At 43.9% G+C, this 21226-nt stretch overlaps 1 protein-coding gene across 1 annotated transcript; it reads right to left on the reverse strand.

The window, feature by feature from the left end:
- Window positions 1–16246: 16246 nt before the first annotated feature.
- On the reverse strand, window positions 16247–20049 carry LOC308321310 (aquaporin-11-like; the record flags this gene model as incomplete). The annotated part of the gene is made up of 3 exons (XM_080772151.1): window positions 16247–17263; window positions 18331–18447; window positions 19440–20049. 3 exons carry the CDS (start codon window positions 20047–20049, stop codon window positions 17157–17159), a joined length of 834 nt encoding a protein of 277 aa, XP_080628277.1. The 3' UTR covers window positions 16247–17156.
- Between the last annotated feature and the right edge of the window lie 1177 nt (window positions 20050–21226).

Below are 21226 nucleotides of genomic sequence, written 5' to 3' on the forward strand. Positions count from 1 at the left end.
TCTGACGTCAGAGTGGCGAAAGCTTTCCCCAACGACTTCTATGCGGGCTCGCCGGGCTTGGTGGCCGTGGTAGCATAGCAACTTATGCTACTATTTTGGTGTCACATTTAGCTTGAATACTGGGTGAAAGTCTCATTAAAAAAATAATTTTTTCGCAACATTGTTCAGGTGAACTGTGTGTTTATGCTTGTTCATTGTAATAATCAATATCGCTATGATTATTTTATTTATCGCCGCGTCGCTCCGCATGACAACATAGTCTAGCCCGTCTCAGATGCAGGCTGCACACACACGGACGGACGGACGGACGGACGGACGGACGTATAGTCTCTGGTCAGGTCCCCGCATTGAACTGGGCATGTGTGTACGCACACACACACACACAGACACACAACTTTTAGCCGTGGCTATAGTGCATGACAGCGGGGAAGAGATTCCGTGCCATTGCATGTGTGTGTGTGTGTGTGTGTACACACATGCCCAGTCCCCCGTAGAGGCTCATGATCTCGTCCGCAAGACTATGCCTCGGCATAGCGATATTTATTATTACAATGAATACAAACATAAACACACTATAGTTCACTTGAACAATGTTGTGGTAACTAACTACGGTATTACAGAGTGAGAGCGAGGGTGTACATGTCAGCCTGCGGCTGAGAGGGGAAAAGAACAGTAGTCGCGCTGCTCTCACAGCGGCCAGACAACAGCAGACCGTCCGTAGTCGCGACTGTCGCGCTGCGGGGCTGAGAGGTCTCAGAGCGGGCAGACAGGGGTGTTGGCGACCGGGGGAACATGGGACTCCAGTCCAAAATTTGCGCTTGTGCTGCAGTTCCCCTAAAAAACCCCACGCCAACCTCAATTGCATTCAAACTAAGCATTTCTGGCGAAAAAATAATTTTTTTCAATTACATTTATAGCCAATATGACGCTAAATGTACCGTCAAAAACGCTAGCCTGACCTATAGCCACTTGTTGCTAGCGCCGTAGCCCCGTTTCAAACTGTTTCAAACTGTTTTCAGTCAGACCACGTGATGTGCTGTACCACCCATATTAATTTCGGGGCATGTCAGCGGACCTTTAAGGAAGCAGGATGCATCACTGCTGTTCGACCCACAGGGGGCAGAGTAGAGCAGCCCACTCCCACAGCTAGCTACAGTGTTGGGCATTCAAACAAGTTACTTTGATTATAATATTATTCAGAATCAATCTCTATTGTTATCTTTATTCTACCCAGGGACGAGAGGTATTACTGACCAAAAACTGTAATATTATTACATATATGTAAAAGAAAAAATTGTAGTAGGTTAGAGATTGCTGTTTTATTTTATATAGATATCTACAGTACATTTTGCAGCAGAAAAATTGTTTGGCTGATATTGGTGACTGATTATTCAGCTTGGCTGATAATGGTGACTGATTATTCTAATGAATTGGATTCAGTTTTTTTTGCGGGTGGGGGTAGCAAAATTACGTATGTAGTATATTTCTTTTGAATCCAAGTAATATAATATTATTGTGTTTTGTAAGGAGTACTAGATCTGAGTAATATTAGCTATCAGCTATACTGCAGGTCAGGAACTAGGGATATGTCGATGAGACATTTTGGCCCGATATGGATATCCGATATAATTAATTGCTGTTATGGCCGATAACCGATATTACCGATCATGTCGATATGATCTCATTCTGTATTGAAAAAATATATAATAATTTTGTCTATTCTGAAAATTCCATATAACAGCGTATCTGCACTGCAGGCTTAGGCAAGTCAGATTTAACTTTAATACCTTTTTTTTATATTTAATATTGTGAGCTTGTAGATCTGTTCAAGCTGTTACTTTGTGCTTGTTTATCAGTAAAGACAGACCGATTAATCGGACCGATTAATGAATCGGTCTGATTGATTAATCAAACCGATGCAGATTAATCTAAAAACAAGTTAACAACTAAAATCGGCGATACCGATGTGTTTGCCGATTTAATCTCCCATCACTAGCAGGAACTCCTATACGGTATAGTTGTGTGCATTAATGGTCCTGTGTGCTGTAACTCTGTGATTTACCCCCATTTGAACCCATTTTGACCTGAGATCAGATTCTAAAAATGTCTTCTATACATCCTGACAGTTTTCTGAAAAAGCTATGTTTCTTATGTGTTCAATTTTTTTCAAAAATAGCAGACCTACAAGCTCGTAGCGCACCACTCGGTGGCGCGCGATGAGCTTGTAGATCTGCTATTTTTCAATAGCTAAATTATAACATAATGTTTATAACACCAAAAGGGGTTCCCACCCAAAATGGATTCATACAATTGAATTCAGTGATTTCTATACCGGTTTACCCCCATCTACTGTAATACAACTCTTCTTATTCTCTGACTGGGACCCCAAAGTTCACTGTAAAATCAGAAAAGTGTTGATTTAAGTCTTGAGCTCTGTGTACAAGTTGTACTGTACAGGGACTCCCATCCCAGGTTGAGAACATTAAATATGATATATATACATATATATGTATATATAGGCTTACGTTAAAATTAAACAAAACCTTTAGCCTTGTATATAGCATAGATCAGGGCTGGGCAACTTTGATGATGCATATAGGGCCAATATATTTCCACACTCATTCCAGAGGGGCCACAGTGCATATTACTGTCGTAGCAAAAATTAGCCGATCTACAAGCTCAAAACGCGCCTCAATGCGACACGTTTTGAGCTTGTAGATCGGCTATTTTTTTGCAATATTTGAATTGAAAACCTGAATATTTCTTTGCTATTTTTGAATTGGAATCCTGAAAAGTAACCTTTTTTTTATTGAATTTCAAATGCATTTAGTTATAGTTATGTTAACTTTCTCTCAAAGACAATAATGAAGTAATTAAAGTGGGTTTGGAATTGTAACAGCTGAAATCAATATGTATTCTGATATTAACATGAGGGCCGCATTGAGTGAAGGTGGGGTCCGCATGTGGCCCCCGGGCCACCAGTTGCCCACCCCTGGCATAGATAGTGTGTGTGTGTGTGTGTGTGTGTGTGGTTAAATAAATGCTAATTATTCTGGGTGTGACAGGCACCCCCCCTCCCCCCTTCCAGTGTGTGCCTCTTACAAATGTGCGCCACGGAACCCTTCTGGTTTAACCCATTCAGCACGGGAACCCCTTTTGGTGTTTTTAAGCATCATGCTATATATTTTAGCTATTGAAAAATAGCAGATCTATACCGAGTGATATGATATGATATAGTACTTTATTGTCAGTTCACACTGTAATTTGTCTTGCGACACAGCAGCCAAGTATGCAGAACACGTATACGCAGGGCTCGACGCTTAGCATTTTTCCAAGTAGCACGTGTGCGCCTAAGTTGAAAAATCTAGTAGCACACAAATTATTTTAGGAGCACGAAAAATGATTTTTCATTTTAAGGGGCGCTAGCCCCTCCTATATACAGCCTTTGTCCCCACACATCTCAAAATGAGCCATTGACAATCAACAGAGAAATTACGTCAAAATTCTGCTAAATATGACATAAATTAAACGCCATTGACATTGAAGGGAAAATGTATGTCATATGTAAACGAGCAAATCAGCTAACCAATCACAGGCAACAGGCATTCTGATTGGCCAGTATGAGATGATATCTGATGTATGATGACAAGAGCGCCCCTCACTTCACATGGGTGTGGTTTTCTTTTAATTAAGTGATATGAGGTAGGGGTGGAAAATAATGTCAAAATATTATATCACTATCTTTTCAGCAATTATCACAAAATAGTGATATTCATCATGATATCATTGTTATGTTTGTTTTCATATAATCTATATAATCAATTTGTTTTATGCTAATACTTTGTAGATAGATCGATAGTAGCTCTGTTCCATACCTCTAATACGTGCAACACATTAGAGCTATGGACCAGAGCTAGATAGATAATATGTTGCTCATGGATGGATAGACAGGCTATCCGTTTTTATCCTGCTGTTCTATCATGTTAGTGTGACATTCAGACAGTGCAGAGGCTGCTCGATGGTGAATTAGTATTGTAACATTCTCCTTGGCTTTGACTGACTGAACTGGCTGGATTACCGTATTAATATCAGTCATTCGCATTATCATTTATGCTGGGCACACACTTTTGTAAGCAAACGCTAAGCAAGGGTTGTTTTTGATAAACATCAATCCGTCCACTCCATGTGTGTGTGTGTGCGCGCGTGCGTGCACGGCTGCACGCTGTTTCACCCGCGTTTGGTTAAAAGTAAGTAACGTTTGAACTTTGAACATTACAAACAAACTTTGCAAATAACGTGTCGGGGTCCAAGCAATTCCTTCTGAATCTGTGCTATCATGCTAATGCTATCCCGTCTTCTTTTCTGTCTGCTGCTGCTGACAGTCAGCAAGCAGTGACGGAAGAGCACGGAGCAGCAACACAGGGAGGGGCGAGGCGGTGGGAGCAAAGGGGACAGATCTTCAAATGAACACCGCATTGAGCCTCGACACGTTGTTAGCTTGTAGCTCTGCTCTTTTTGGCGAACGACACCGCCGTTCAGAAATATAAATGTAGGTATAGAACTACGACTATAGAATGTGCACTTGCTGTAGACAGAGACTTGTCTTTATCACGATTGAACGGTCAAATCCTGTAGTCGCACCTGTGCTACAAATTGAATTTTACAACTCGCACGGTGATATTTTTAGTCGCAAATGCGAGTACCTAGTCGCACTGTCGAGCCCTGCGTATACGTCACACATTTGACATAACACAAAGAACAAGACAATTTACATACATAAAGACATGAAGACAAGAGCAATATCCACCGCTTAGATTATCCTGTGGCTACTACAACTCCTGATTAAGCCTCAAGGTCGACTGGTGGACAATGGACCTGTGTGCCGCGCCATGAGCTTGTAGATCTGCTGTTTTTGAATATTGTTAACAGAGTCAAAGTTTAAGTCAAATCTTTGCTTTTGGTTGGGTCCCTGAAGAAACAACATATTTTCAGATGGGGGTCGATCGGCGGCCAACTACTTTTTGGGGATCCTTGACATGAAATATTGAGCACCACTGATCTAAAAACATCATGATTTAGAAGACAGTTGTCAGGCCTAAATGGTTTAATATTCAGTGGCGCGGCGGGCCGCGCATGCCAATGATCGCCCACTGTCTGTCCAGACCCCTCCGGCAGAGTTTCAGGCTACATTTTAATTAGGGATGCACCGAAAGGGAAATTCTTGGACTAAACCGAATACCGAATATAGGAAACAGTTGGCCGAAAACCGAAAATAGGAAACAGTTGGCCGAATACCGAATATAGGAAACAGTTGGCCAAAAACCGAATATCTGAATATGATTAATATTATATATGTTTTTTCCTACCATTGCTGTCATGGCCGTACCTTAAAACTACCTGATTTATGGCAAAAAAAATGGTTACGGCGAAACTTAACTTAAATAATAATCACTATTATGGGTCCATAAAACTTTTATTCAGCTCTTTTGAATGCGGTTTGTATTCGGTGATATATTTTCTGCCTATTCAGGCCGAAACCGAATAGGCCGAAAATGCATTTATAGCCGTTTTCTGCCGAATATTTTCTGCGGCCGAATATTCGGTCCATCACTAATTTTAATGGGTCAGGATGGGTCAAACAGTACGGGGGGGGGGGGGGGGCAGGAACAATGGGGAGCCTCTCTGGTTCTGTGTGATAGGCAGTTTAGCAGTGAGCTGGGACCCCCCAGGGGACGCCCCCGGGGAACCGCAGACCCCCAGAGGGGAACACGGCAGCATGCGTGCGTGGGCTTTAAATGCGGAAGAGGGAGAAGTTGACCTTGTTCAAAACGTGTGTCGAACTTGATTCCGTTGGTATACAGATAATACAGTATAGGTGGCGCTATAGAGGACCTATTTTGTAGTTATTTAGTCACAAGCTTCTTTCTTTCTTTCTTTCAGATATCCTGCTGATGACCCCAGAGTCCAAACGACAACATTGCAGAGTTTGAGGATGAGATGATGAGATCCTGCAGCATCTTACACTGATGACTACATCGGTTAGAAGACTGCTCAAAGTAGGAACCATGTTTTGATTCTCTGTATGCTGCGTGTGTATACTAATGACACACACACACACACACACACACACACACACACACACACACACACACACACACACACACACACACACAATTTTAGTTTTTCATTTGAATCCACAAATGACAGTTAATTTTACAAGGAGACAAATATAACAGTTGACAGTTCATTGACACCTATAAAGAGCCCAAACAGATCAATATTTGGCAAGTTGCTTTTTTAGTGTGTTGAGCGCTCGAGCCGCTGTGCCGAGAGAGAGAATGTGTGTGTGGCAAGCGAATATCCCCGAAACAGTGTTTTCAGATGCGGGAGGCAAACTAATATCCCCGAAACAGTGTTTTCAGATGCGTGAGGCAAATGGGTGTCCTTGAAACACTGTTTTCAGATGCGTGAGGCAAACGGGTGTCCTTGAAACACTGTTTTCAGATGCGTGAGGCAAACGGGTGTCCTTGAAATACTGTTTTCAGATGCGTGAGGCAAACGGGTGTACTTGAAACACTGTTTTCAGATGCGTGAGGCAAATGGGTGTCCTTGAAACACTGTTTTCAGATGCGTGAGGAAAACGGGTGTCCTTGAAACACTGTTTTCAGATGCGTGAGGCAAATGGGTGTCCTTGAAACACTGTTTTCAGATGCGTGAGGCAAACGGGTGTCCTTGAAACACTGTTTTCAGATGCGTGAGGCAAATGGGTGTCCTTGAAATACTGTTTTCAGATGCGTGAGGCAAACGGGTGTCCTTGAAACACTGTTTTCAGATGCGTGAGGCAAATGGGTGTCCTTGAAACACTGTTTTCAGATGCGTGAGGCAAACGGGTGTCCTTGAAACACTGTTTTCAGATGCGTGAGGCAAATGGGTGTCCTTGAAATACTGTTTTCAGATGCGTGAGGCAAACGGGTGTCCTTGAAACACTGTTTTCAGATGCGTGAGGCAAATGGGTGTCCTTGAAACACTGTTTTCAGATGCGTGAGGCAAACGGGTGTCCTTGAAACACTATTTTCAGATGCGTGAGGCAAACGGGTGTCCTTGAAATACTGTTTTCAGATGCGTGAGGCAAACGGGTGTCCTTGAAACACTGTTTTCAGATGCGTGAGGCAAACGGGTGTCCTTGAAACACTGTTTTCAGATGCGTGAGGCAAACGGGTGTCCTTGAAACACTATTTTCAGATGCGTGAGGCAAATGGGTGTCCTTGAAACACTGTTTTCAGATGCGTGAGGCAAACGGGTGTCCTTGAAACACTGTTTTCAGATGCGTGAGGCAAATGGGTGTCCTTGAAACACTGTTTTCAGATGCGTGAGGCAAACGGGTGTCCTTGAAACACTGTTTTCAGATGCGTGAGGCAAATGGGTGTCCTTGAAATACTGTTTTCAGATGCGTGAGGCAAACGGGTGTCCTTGAAACACTGTTTTCAGATGCGTGAGGCAAACCGGTGTCCTTGAAACACTGTTTTCAGATGCGGGAGGCAAACGAATATCCCCGAAACAGTGTTTTCAGATGCGGGAGGCAAACGAATATCAAATGGGTGTCCTTGAAACACTGTTTTCAGATGCGTGAGGCAAACGGGTGTCTTTGAAACACTGTTTTCAGATGCGTGAGGCAAACGGGTGTCCTTGAAACACTGTTTTCAGATGCGTGAGGCAAACGGGTGTCCTTGAAACACTGTTTTCAGATGCGTGAGGCAAACGGGTGTCCTTGAAACACTGTTTTCAGATGCGTGAGGAAAACGGGTGTCCTTGAAACACTGTTTTCAGATGCGTGAGGCAAACGGGTGTCCTTGAAACACTGTTTTCAGATGCGTGAGGCAAACGGGTGTCCTTGAAACACTGTTTTCAGATGCGTGAGGCAAATGGGTGTCCTTGAAACACTGTTTTCAGATGCGTGAGGCAAACGGGTGTCCTTGAAACACTGTTTTCAGATGCGTGAGGCAAATGGGTGTCCTTGAAACACTGTTTTCAGATGCGTGAGGCAAACGGGTGTCCTTGAAACACTGTTTTCAGATGCGTGAGGCAAATGGGTGTCCTTGAAACACTGTTTTCAGATGCGTGAGGCAAACGGGTGTCCTTGAAACACTGTTTTCAGATGCGTGAGGCAAACGGGTGTCCTTGAAACACTGTTTTCAGATGCGTGAGGCAAACGGGTGTCCTTGAAACACTGTTTTCAGATGCGTGAGGCAAATGGGTGTCCTTGAAACACTGTTTTCAGATGCGTGAGGCAAACGGGTGTCCTTGAAACACTGTTTTCAGATGCGTGAGGCAAATGGGTGTCCTTGAAATACTGTTTTCAGATGCGTGAGGCAAACGGGTGTCCTTGAAACACTGTTTTCAGATGCGTGAGGCAAATGGGTGTCCTTGAAACACTGTTTTCAGATGCGTGAGGCAAACGGGTGTCCTTGAAACACTGTTTTCAGATGCGTGAGGCAAACGGGTGTCCTTGAAACACTATTTTCAGATGCGTGAGGCAAACGGGTGTCCTTGAAATACTGTTTTCAGATGCGTGAGGCAAACGGGTGTCCTTGAAACACTGTTTTCAGATGCGTGAGGCAAATGGGTGTCCTTGAAACACTGTTTTCAGATGCGTGAGGCAAACGGGTGTCCTTGAAACACTGTTTTCAGATGCGTGAGGAAAAGGGTGTCCTTGAAACACTGTTTTCAGATGCGTGAGGCAAACGGGTGTCCTTGAAACACTGTTTTCAGATGCGTGAGGCAAATGGGTGTCCTTGAAATACTGTTTTCAGATGCGTGAGGCAAACGGGTGTCCTTGAAACACTGTTTTCAGATGCGTGAGGCAAATGGGTGTCCTTGAAACACTGTTTTCAGATGCGTGAGGAAAACGGGTGTCCTTGAAACACTGTTTTCAGATGCGTGAGGCAAACGGGTGTCCTTGAAACACTGTTTTCAGATGCGTGAGGCAAATGGGTGTCCTTGAAACACTGTTTTCAGATGCGTGAGGCAAACGGGTGTCCTTGAAACACTGTTTTCAGATGCGTGAGGCAAATGGGTGTCCTTGAAATACTGTTTTCAGATGCGTGAGGCAAACGGGTGTCCTTGAAACACTGTTTTCAGATGCGTGAGGCAAACGGGTGTCCTTGAAACACTGTTTTCAGATGCGTGAGGCAAACGGGTGTCCTTGAAACACTGTTTTCAGATGCGTGAGGCAAATGGGTGTCCTTGAAATACTGTTTTCAGATGCGTGAGGCAAACGGGTGTCCTTGAAACACTGTTTTCAGATGCGTGAGGCAAATGGGTGTCCTTGAAACACTGTTTTCAGATGCGTGAGGCAAATGGGTGTCCTTGAAACACTGTTTTCAGATGCGTGAGGCAAATGGGTGTCCTTGAAACACTGTTTTCAGATGCGTGAGGCAAACGGGTGTCCTTGAAACACTGTTTTCAGATGCGTGAGGCAAATGGGTGTCCTTGAAACACTGTTTTCAGATGCGTGAGGCAAACGGGTGTCCTTGAAACACTGTTTTCAGATGCGTGAGGCAAACGGGTGTCCTTGAAACACTGTTTTCAGATGCGTGAGGCAAACGAATATCCCCGAAACAGTGTTTTCAGATGCGGGAGGCAAACGAATATCCCCGAAACAGTGTTTTCAGATGCGGGAGGCATTCTTTTATACCCTGGCAGGCTGGCATTGGTACATATCTTCATCACGTCATATGCTCAGATGTCTATGTATATATATGTATATATAATTTATGAGTTGATTAGTGGTATAATGTGGTTACTCGGGTGGTTTGAAAATAATTCTGATCCGATATTTATATTTTTATAGAACACTTATGCCATGTCACAATTGTACAATATCCAAAATCACAGACAATATGTAGTCTAATAGGGATGTCCCGATCACGTTCTTTTGCTCCCGATCCGATTCCGATCGGGACAACCCTAGTAATGTCTGTATCAGAAATTACTTTGGATATATAACATTTAGTTAAACTTATTAGAATTCCCATTTGCCTTCTCACTAACGGGTGGTAAATGTCCCACGGTCCGGCACCGTAACCACAGCTCTAACCCAAACCCGCCTCATCTCTACTTTACCTCACTTCTTTCTTTCTTTCCTTCCTTCCTTCTTTCTTTCTTTTCTTTCTCTCTACCTACCCCCTCGCTCTCTTAACACGTCTTGGTATCACCAAATCTCACTTTCCATCCCTCACCCGTTTTCAATCTCTTTCCTGTTATTTTCTCCATTCCATCCAATTTCACATCTCCTCAATCACTCGTTCACTTGCTCCCTCACCCAACCCCCTCCACTTTCCTTCTGTCTTTATCTCTATATACAGTATACTGCTTCCTTCCACCAACCTCTCTCTCTCTCTCTCTCTCTCTCTTCTATTATTCTCTTTATCTTCAGCCCGCCATGGATCTATCTCTACCTGTTCAGTAGGAAGAAGGGGAGCATCAATAAGGCGGCCATATATCGTCAGGAGAAAGGTTGCAAGCCGAGCTCTCTGGATTGCAGCATGACGGACCAGAGTACCCTGCAGCAAGATGAGAAGATGACACACTAGTTCATGGACGCCCACGGCTGCAACACTCGAAGTAAGAGAGACACAACTTTACGACTTCTCTCTGAAAACCATGTGTCAAAATTTGAAATACTCAGTGCTTTTACTCAAGCGTGTATTATCATATATCCCAACGACACTCTAATACACCTCAATGGCAGTTGGCCAACATGTTGCTGTAGAAATACTTAATAATTTAAGTTTATTTATTTATTTTTTATTCAAAAGCTTTGTAATCTGATGGTTAGTGCTATATAGTGTTTGTTCAGTAACGGGGGTCTCCCTGTCTCACCAGTTATAAATAAACAGAAAATGCATTTTCAGGTGGGTCACCAATTTCATTGAGAGAAGAACCCATTTATCCGCTTCCATTGTATTGTATTCCAATTTTGTCTGCTCATAATATGAGCAGACAATTATATTTATTTATTTCATTTCATCACTTCCTATTTCACTTACTCCATCCTGGCCAACTGTGCGCGACTGCTATACCTCTGAGAAATATGGGAGTGGATGGGGAGGGAAGCCTCGCCCCTGTGGGGTGAGGCTTCCCCTCCCCTACTGGGCGGGGTTTTTCCTTACTAGGCAGGGTTTTTCTTTTCTTTTACATGACTTGGGCGTGTTATAATGAAGTAGACTCTAGACAAGAATTCCAGCTTGTAGCATGCCTTGTTAGGCAATAGACTTTCAATCCATACCTTCTGAGTTGAGTTGAATCCTGCTTGTATCACTTTTGTGTCCACCGCAAACTACTGCTTTGGTCCGACATGTGTTGCTCTGCGGTGTTTCTAGCTCTGCTTCAATACTGCAGCGTGTACACACAGGTTCCCCTCCCCTTCCCCCTCCTACTGTAGCTGTACAGTACTGTACCTTGGGTTTGCGTGTCAGTGGGCTCGCCATCAGTTGCAGCCCTGACACAGCCATCCTTATCCTTCTCTCCCTGACCTGGTCTATGACCCATGGGAGGCCTCCGCAGATGCCCACATTTCTGACATGGTCCTCTCATGTGACATCATTCTTGTGTAGATACTAATGTTGATTTTGCAAATTTAAAAAAAATTAGTTTGTCCCGCAGCCCTCAAGTTGGTCCAAATTTGTCCCCCACCACCTTGCCCACAGGGGATTGGACCACCTTAGATGACGGACTTGCGAGTGTGTGTGTGTGTGTGTGTGTGTGTGTGTGTGTGTGTGTGTGTGTGTGTGTGTGTGTGTGTGTGTGTGTGTGTGTGTGTGTGTGTGTGTGTGTGTGTGTGTGTGTGTGTGTGTGTGTGTGTGTGTGTGTGTGTGTGTGTGTGTGTGTGTGTGTGTGTGTGTGTGTGTGTGTGTGTGACTGTGCGGTGATCAAAGTGAATTATAGTGATTCATATGGGCTCAAGTTAAATTACCAAGCAGTTAAGCACATATGTTGTTAGTTCATGTGTTCAGTTCATGTATTTATTTTCATCTCCCCTGTGTCTCATTAGGTAGATTTAGAGCAGATTTAGTGCACCAGCAGATTTGGAAACATGTGACATCATTCTTGTGTAGATGCTAATGTTGATTTTGACAGAAGATTTAGTTTAGTCATAGTCTTTTGAATGAAATGTCATTTAGTTCTAGTCCTGCTGGCCCTGTACAGCAATGAATGCCTTTACTGTTGCTATAAACAACCGCCTCTGGAGGTTATCTCACTACTCAGATCTCCACACTGTACTCATTCCATGCAAGGTGCCCTCTGGACCTTCAAATCCTGTTCCCTCAAGGCATATAGGCACGGAGACAATTGAGGTCATTCACTATATCTCGAGCAGTGTCCTGCTGGCATTGGCAATGGTTTCCTCCATGTTGGATCCCATAACTTTAGTTTTCTTGGCATTGAGTTTGTGTCCAATCTTCCTGCATATTTCTACTGCCACTACTTTCTCTGCTGTGTATGCGACTAGGGCAATGTCATATATTGCATACATATTACTGCAGGCAACTTCTGTTTACTTTATATAAAGGCTGCACTAGAATTGTAATATTCATCAGTGTGCAATGTGCATTTAAGTCTACTGTATAGTTTAATTTCAGCCCCATGGCAGAGATAATACAGCTAGACCATATTTTGTCCCTGTAATTACGCCTTTAAATAAAGTCCCTTTTATTTCGCTTTGAACTTTGATACAAAGTTACTCACTTCTGCCGGTGGCGATAAGACGTTTTCTTCTTCTTCTGCACATCCACCTGCAGGAATCCAGATACACTTAATTTTAGAATCATTTGATTATTCCCTGGGGGTCCAACTAGTTCACCACCTGAAAATCAATATGGTCGCTTTTTCAGTCTGGCTCCTCGTCCCCATTGCCTGGAGAAATAAACAAGAGGAAGAGAATCAGCCTGCAAAGAAGAGAACGCTGCCACACTTCACACAACACTTATTTTCCACTGGGTCAGCGCTGGTACAATTGATCTTGCCTTTTTTGCAAGCATTGTGGGTGTTTGGGGGGAGGTGGGGGTGACAGGAAATCATCTGGGTGGTTTTCCTCCACAAGCATTAACAGTGACCCATGTTTGGCACTCCCTGTCGCTCCAGCTCTTTAATAAACAGAAAATACATTTTAAGGTAGGTGACGAGTAGCTATTCATCAGCTTATTGTTTATAGTGTTCCAGTTCCAATTGCGTCTGCTCATTTCTTTGTGTCATCACCAGAGTTGGGGTCCGTTACTCTTAAAAGTAAGGCACTACATATTACATATTACTTTTGAAAAAAGTAATGCCTTACATTACTTTATTACTCCCTGGAGAAAGTAAATAGTTACATTACTCGTTACATTACTTTTGCGTTACTCCATAAAATTGCCTGTCGCATTGTCACATAATTTACCACTTAACAAATCTTTATAATCCTAATAAGGACACAAGATCTTTCTTTATGCTCTTTACCAGGTTGTGGAGGAATAAAACAAAATGGGCCTTTCCAAAACGGTCTAGTGCAGTGGTTCTCTTGACCTTGTAAAACTTTTTCTATGCAAACTTCTAATCAATTCTTCAATCAATCAAATCAAATATATTCAAATAAAAATAATGAGACTGAGAGAAATCAGTAGCCTATATGTTCACAGTGCTTTAGGATCCCTTTCTTTATGATGTGGAGTTCCCTGCTCCATTCTCATTAAATGTAGTTTTTCATGTCGGCATATTTGGTTTATTCATCTCTGCATTAAGCACACATTCTACAACAAACAAACCGACTGGCAGTTTTGGAAGAGAAACAAGCAGCCATGTCAATGAAAACAAGCCCAAAAGAAGCCTGACTATAGGATATTATAAAACAAGCCCAAAGTCGCTTATAATAAGCGGACATGGCAACAGCCCAACGTCTGCTCCGTCTCTGTGACAGTGGGAGACTGGCTCGCTGTGTGGAGCAGAGCAGTGCTGCTGCGGAGATTTTAATACCGAGACGACGTAAATGACAGTTATGACACAAGCGCTGTAGGCTATATCGAACAACGGACATTGATGTGTCCGGCCAGAGGTGGGAGGAGGACAGGTGGGTCTAAAACCGGACGTCTGGCCCTTAGAGTATATATACAATAGAGAAGACACCCAAGTTCTCCTCCCGTCCACTTGCATTGAGTTGCTCAGAAGCGCATGAGGCGAATCCACTCCTCTTTCCGGTTTAGGAGCAGTGTGCATTCTGGATGGATTGTCCTCAAACACATGAACGCGCGAGCGACCGGCAGAGTGGACGGAGCCTAGTGCGCGTTCATGTGTTTGAGGACCAAACCTTACCAAACTGCAATACCTTCTTCGGCCACTATGTCCATTGCGCTTCAGGATTTCCTCTGGGTGTCTTCTCTATTGTATAATAACTCTATGGTCTGGCCACCCTACGAGTCCACGACAGTAGCGAAAAGTGCTGTGCTGCTGCTGATCTGACACCAGTTTGACATGTTCTAGTCCGCGACTCCAGCGCACCATTACTTTTCATGTTCAACTCATCTCCGTTGTGTGCATTATTCTCCAAGTCCAAATTAAGCAACACTGCTGAAAGCAGCCACATGACGCAATTAAGTAACGAGTAACGGCAGCGCTAAAGCGACCAGTAACTGTAGTGTGATTATCAATTTTGGAGGAGTAGTGTCGTTATATTACTCGCTACCGACCAAAGTAGTGTCGTTACAGTAACGAGATTTTCCGTTACTCGTTACACCCAACTCTGGTCATCACTTACAATTCCACTTAATCTGTATCCTGACTGCGTTCTCTAATTCTATAGAATTGGTATCCTGACCTGAAAATATATTTTCTGTTTAATAAAAAGGTGGAGAGACATGGAGACTGAGCGGCATTTACTGTCTGTACAAATGCCTCTATTGGTCCTGGAAATGACAAAATGCAGATACATGGACAATTAAACTCACATGGCAAGTGAAGTTTTCATATGATATAGAATTAAGTATGTTTGGCACAACATCTTTGTAAGCAAGCTTTCTCTGTAATGAATATCAATTAATCTAAACTGCTCAGTTGATCTAAATTACATTATGAAACTGCTCAGAAACTGGTCGCTGATGTTGACACGCTGGTTAAAGCAAAGTCTGAGATGTGTCTGGAAACAGCATGAAGTAAAGTCTTTTTTAGTTGTTTTGAGCTGAGCCTTTTCTGTTGGGTTGCAGCAAGATGAGAAGATGACGCACTTGTTCATGAACGCCCACGGCTGAAACAAAAAAGACTAAACTGAGGTAATTGTCTGAGTTTGATTGCTGAAAGTAGACCTGCATAAAACATGTGTAGTAATTACAGCTGCAGCAAATTTGCAGATGGAAATGTTTGCTTAGACAGGTAATGTCCTCACTTCAAATTTAATTGTTGTGTGTGTGTATGTAGATACTGTAGTTATAGCAGTGACTAAGGAAACAGACTGAAAAACAATGCTGTATGAGTGAATGTGTGAGCGCAGGTCCGCAACTGGTTCTGGCCCACATCAAGTGACCTTTTGCCCAATGCGGCCTTCACCCCAAAATGGGTTCGACAGGCCTGGGTTACACGGATGTACTGAATGTATGATATGAAAGACAATACAGGAGGCTGTAGTTGGGTTACACGGATGTACTGAATGTATGATATGAAAGACAATACAGGAGGCTGCAGTTGGGTTATTCTTGTGTATTCAAAAGGCACAATTACATGTTGTGCAACCATACACACCTAAATGTGATTACATTCTAGTATTCTGTGCTTCACCAAATATCGTTGCATTGATGATTCTCTGTGCTACTCGTACATCGTACAGCTTCGCTTGGACTAGAAAAGAAAAATCATATACACTACATTACAGTATAATTACTTATGTTGACCGTCATAACAATAAGGGAAATTATGCAGCTAAATGCACATTTCCAGTTGCTAATAGCATGTATTTGGTCTAGTAATTCAGTTCAAGTATATTGTTCCAGTAGAGGTTCTGCCAAAGAGGATATTATACGTTATATTGTATATTATATAAACGTATAGGACATTATATTATACAAATAGGACAGTTTGGACATTATACAAACTGGATTTATTCTAGTTTCTCTAGCCAGTGGTTCTCAACCTGTGGTTCCCCAGTTCAAATGTGATTATTTTGGGGCGCCTCTTGTATAATTGGCTGCCAAAATATGGTTTGGTGCCTTGTCAATGTACTGTACAGTATGTGCTATTTTACCCTTATGAATCAGCAGAGTAGTATTAAAATATTTGCCCTGTTATAGTATGCGACATGTGCTTATTGTGCTATATTCTTGCTGCTACAGTACAACATTCTGCTATACAGCACTTCTTGCTCTGGGAAGTCAAACTGGGGCGAGGACATTTCCCGCTTTGGTTATGAATCATAGTATAATGGCTTCACATTGTAGGGCATGTAAGGACATGATTATTATCCATAATTTCTCACTGCTATATACAGTAGGGTATACTGTAGGGCCTATATATATGAAACCTGAATGTAGCCGTTTGTATGTGCATATATTGTACATGCATTGCACAAACCGTTCCAATGGTAGGTGACAGGTTGTCCTTCATAGACTCAAGTCTAGACATATATAGCACTTCCTCTTCCCCAGTAGTTACATAAAAAAGAGGGTGGCAAAAGAAACACGAAACAAGCTCAGGAGCGGCGGTGCGTTACGTAGAGCTTCTGTTTTTGAACATTTCTGAAAATGCCTGCCTATAATGATTCCCCCAAAATAGACACACACACACACACCACCAGCTTTAAAGTGGCTAATGAATATTTGATTGCAGACCAAATATTCTGATATAGATTTAAAAAAAAGGTTCAGACCCCAAATGACGCCCCTGCTACAGATGATTGTCCTTGGCATGAAACCACCCCATCTCCTCCTCTAGCTAGGCAGAATAAAACCACTTTATGTACTTGTGGAAAAACAATAAGTGTTCATCAGTATTCTGGAACTTGTATTTGTATCCTTTCTGACCGAAATATCGTTGTTTTTTTTGTTTTGTTTTTTTACTATGATGAACTGTGTCCTTTGAATGAAATGAATGGTGAACAAAAGGGCACTTCTCAGTATCCCCCTCATGAAAGGCCCCAATCGTCAGTTCTGTTTCTTGCTCTCCAGCAGGGGGCGGTAGGGAGGCGGCGACGTTTTCCCAGACAGCAGAGGAAGGACTTGATCAAAGAGCAGCACGGAGCTGGCCATACCTGGAACACACAGGGTTAAATTATAACTAGGGATGGTGCGATAACCGATGCCCGAAAAATTCAGATAACAAGGTTATTGAGTACACGTTATCAATAAGCAAAGGCTTATCAAGCCTCTTATGGAGCATAGCGGCCCATGGCGTCACGGTTAAACAATCAAGACAAGAGGTGATCAAGTAATAAATGTAATCATCCATGCTGGCACAAACTGTCTAAAAATGTGCCTGCCAACCAGCGCTGCCCGGGGGAAACTAAATTACGCTTTCAAAGTGATGGCACACATAGTAACCAGTTAACCGTTTATTTAATATTATTTTTATTGGTAAACAGGTCAATTGCCTTCCACCAAAAAAGGTACTGTATTTTAAGGTACTGGTTCTGTTCAGAATCCCTAATTTAACACTGTGTGGGGACTGGGGAGTAGGGAGCTGGTTGTGACGTCATCCCCTCCTTTTATAAGGCACCTTGCCAGCACTAGCCTCTGTCGGATTATTAATTGTCAATCTAGTCTGTATGAGAATCTAAAACTAACTGCAATTTAAGCATTCTGAATTTGCTCCTAAAACTAAGAAATCGCCAAGACCTAACTTCGGATTATACCAGCTGGTCAGCACTTTCCCGCTCTTGTGACCAAGAACCTTCTCCACCCTTACACAAACACACACTTATATAAGAATGTGTAGAATAGCGTCAGTGCGTGCATGTGGCTCCAGTGATATTGTAATGTGTCACAGAGGCACCACTAGTAAGTGTTTATGTCAGGACCTTCACATCCTCCTCACAATTCAGCCTGGAAAGAAGGCAACCTCGCTGCCGTGTATTTGAAGTGGGTCAGGTTTAGTATTTTGTCCTGGATGCCCGTTATAGCATCAGTGGTCTTTTAATCACTTAAGCCTCATTCATACTTTGTCGTGCAGCGAAAATAGCCGATCTACGAGCTCAAAGCGCGTACGTGTTGTGAGCTGACGATACAAATGCCAAGGTTGAAATGTTGTTAGTTCTGAGAGTGGAACAATAATGACCAAGTGGACCCATAAAAGGTCCAATACAAGACGTACGGTACTGACCCAGTACGGGGGCCAGCCAGTACACCAGGGAATATTCCAGGAAGCTGTTGCCACTGCACGCGAACTGGGTAGAGAAGGCCAAGGCTGGGTTCAATACTGCCCCTGTCACCCCACCACCTGGAGGGAGAGAGAGAGAGAGAGAGAGAGAGAGACACAGACAGCTGTTATTTATAATGGGCTCAAACATTCTGCAAATATAGCCTATTTATTTACGTCATTTAATATGTTGTTTAATGCATTCAGATAGGACTTTTCTGTTTGGCTGTATGGGCTGTCAAGGACAGCAAGTAGGCGTTCCTGCATAACTTCCAGGTATGATGATGTCACGCAGTGCATATGCATACCCTCTAGTCTATACACCCCTGGGGGAATCCAGTACTGTATATAGATATACTGTAAATTTTTTAAGTGGTTAATCATTAGCTGTGTGACTCTGCCACCTGCAAACACACACACACACACACACACAAACTGTATGTACATACTTTGTGCACACAACGTTAACATGTAAATGATAGCAATGTTTGTGCTTGAGAACGGGAGTTTTGGGATGGCCTGTTCCAGAAACGATTTGGTCCGAAATACGCCCTCTTGGATATCTGAAAGCTTGTCTTTTTGAGGGTTACTGCAGCTCTCTTTCTCCCCAGCCTCTTCGTATCCAAAGACAATAGAATCATGACAGCCTGCTGTCAATTCAATTCACTTTTGACAATTCAAAGGACTTTATTGGCATGAGAAAACGTTCGTAAAATACGTTTACATTACCAAAGAAAACAGTGGAACAATATACAATCAAAGCAAAGCCAGAATATCAGTTATCAGTGAATCAGTTTCTATGTACTGAGGTCGCTCAATGCAGACAGTGCAGGAATACACACAATGATTAGTAATCTTGCTGCTGTGTTTGCACATTGTTGTGAACACAGAAAAGAATAAACACATGGAAAATGTATAAAACAAACAAAAAAATTATGCAAGTCTGCAGTTCTGTCTATTCTCAATGAGTTCACAGTGTAGGCTATACCCCACATACACACACACATGTCACACACACACACACACACACACACAGTCACACACACAGTGAAATGAATAATAGAACAGATTACCTGCGTACACCAGCGTGGTGACCACTGCGGCTATCGCGTGCACGCGGTACTTCTCTTCCAGCGCGTGCGTGTGCGTGGCCGCCGTCTGCACCGCGAAGGCGCACGCGAGCTCCACGGCGGCTGCGTGCGGCAGCGGCGCGCGGATGGGGCTCTCCACGCAGCGCGCGCCGTTTAGCAGCGCGTGGCGCGCGTGCACGTCCGTCAGGCCGAGGCTCCACGCGGCGGGCGCGGCCGCGCGCGCCAAAGCCGCCGCCGCGAACTGGCACGCCACGCGCCGCAGGGCGCACGCGCGCGTCATGCGGCCGCGCCAGACGCGCTCCAGCGCCGCGCACGGGTTGCCCACGCCCCCGGCCGAGGTGAGCGCGTGCACCACGGATGCCGTGTACGTGAGGGTGAGCGCGAGGCGCGCGTCCACGCCGCCCACGTCCGACAGGAGCTTGAGCTCGTGCGTGCACGCGCACACCTGGAAGGTGGACACGAGCTCCACGGCGTACGCGTCCAGCCCGCGGCGCGCGAGCATCGCGGACGCGCACAGCAGCCTCCGGAGCGCCGTGCACAGCAGCACGATGCACGCCAGCAGCGCGCACGACGCCCACACGTCTGGAGACATCTGGTGGTCCTCCTCCAGTCCTGGTGGATGTCTAGTGGCCGTGACCGTGACTGTCTGTCACCTGCTGGCTGTGTGTGTGTTTGTCTGCGGTCTGCAGGCTGCGGCCACCACCACCACCGCCACGGGCTCTATAAAGTGCAGCTGTGCTCTACTGCCGTCAGTGCCGTGCACTGCAGATGGAGCTGCAGATGGATGGAGAGCAGAGAGCACAGAGCATAGGGTAGTGTTAGTGATAGGTAGAGAGCTGCAGCAGCTGCTCACGTGGTGCGGAAGTAACTGAGTTCGCTATAATAATTAGTTATATGCTCTGCAGTCCGACGGTGTCGCTCGAAGAGAAGATAAACAGAAATATGCCACGCGGCACGCGCTTCTGTTTACACTGTAAGAACTGTACAGCATCATGGCTCCGCAAGACTTCTGTAATAGGCAATTTTAAAGGTGACAGATGGGGTATTGCCCCCCCTCCCTGGTGGCCAGCTGTTTCTTTTATTTTATTATTATTATTATTTTTATTTTTTATTATAAATTGGCCTATAGGCTATATTTTAAATACATAGGCCTATAGGAGATGTGTTTTTTTATTTATATAATTAGGTCGTTGCTATAACGTTTCGGGCGAGCCATTTGTTATAATTTCTCAAAATCTTTGCAAAAAAAAGCATTGCAGATCTACATCTCAGCACAATATATGAGGCTCTCAGCACCATGGACGGCACTGTAATAATTAGGCTAGCCTGTGCTGTGTGCTCACTGTGCTGTCCTGGTGCTGACATCTCTCTCTGGGCCTTGGCTTGGATCCCCATCATCCCTAGCCTGGATCCAGCCCAAAGACCCCACCACTCTCAGTCTGAGTGGACTGCATCACAAGCTACAGTCTGATAATCAGGCTACATCATCCCCATATTGTGGCTTAGTTGCAATCTAGTGGTTCAGGGTAGTGGTGGAGCAGCCGGACCGGATGGGAACCGGTTCCCAGTTGGAACCCGGGCTCTCCCAGAGCCCGGGTTCCAAGTGTCCAAGAGTCTATATGGGACTGAAGCGGTTACTGTATGTTTTGTGATAGGCCTAATAATCAAAATCTACAAAGTAACTAAACTAAGGTTTTCGAATAAATGTAGTGGAGCAAAAGTATAATATTTGTATCTGATATGATGTATAGCGGCATTGTAGCCTATTA

This window comes from Protomyctophum bolini, assembly GCF_963924005.1.
Source record: "Protomyctophum bolini genome assembly, chromosome: 9".
Classification (NCBI taxonomy): domain Eukaryota; kingdom Metazoa; phylum Chordata; class Actinopteri; order Myctophiformes; family Myctophidae; genus Protomyctophum; species Protomyctophum bolini.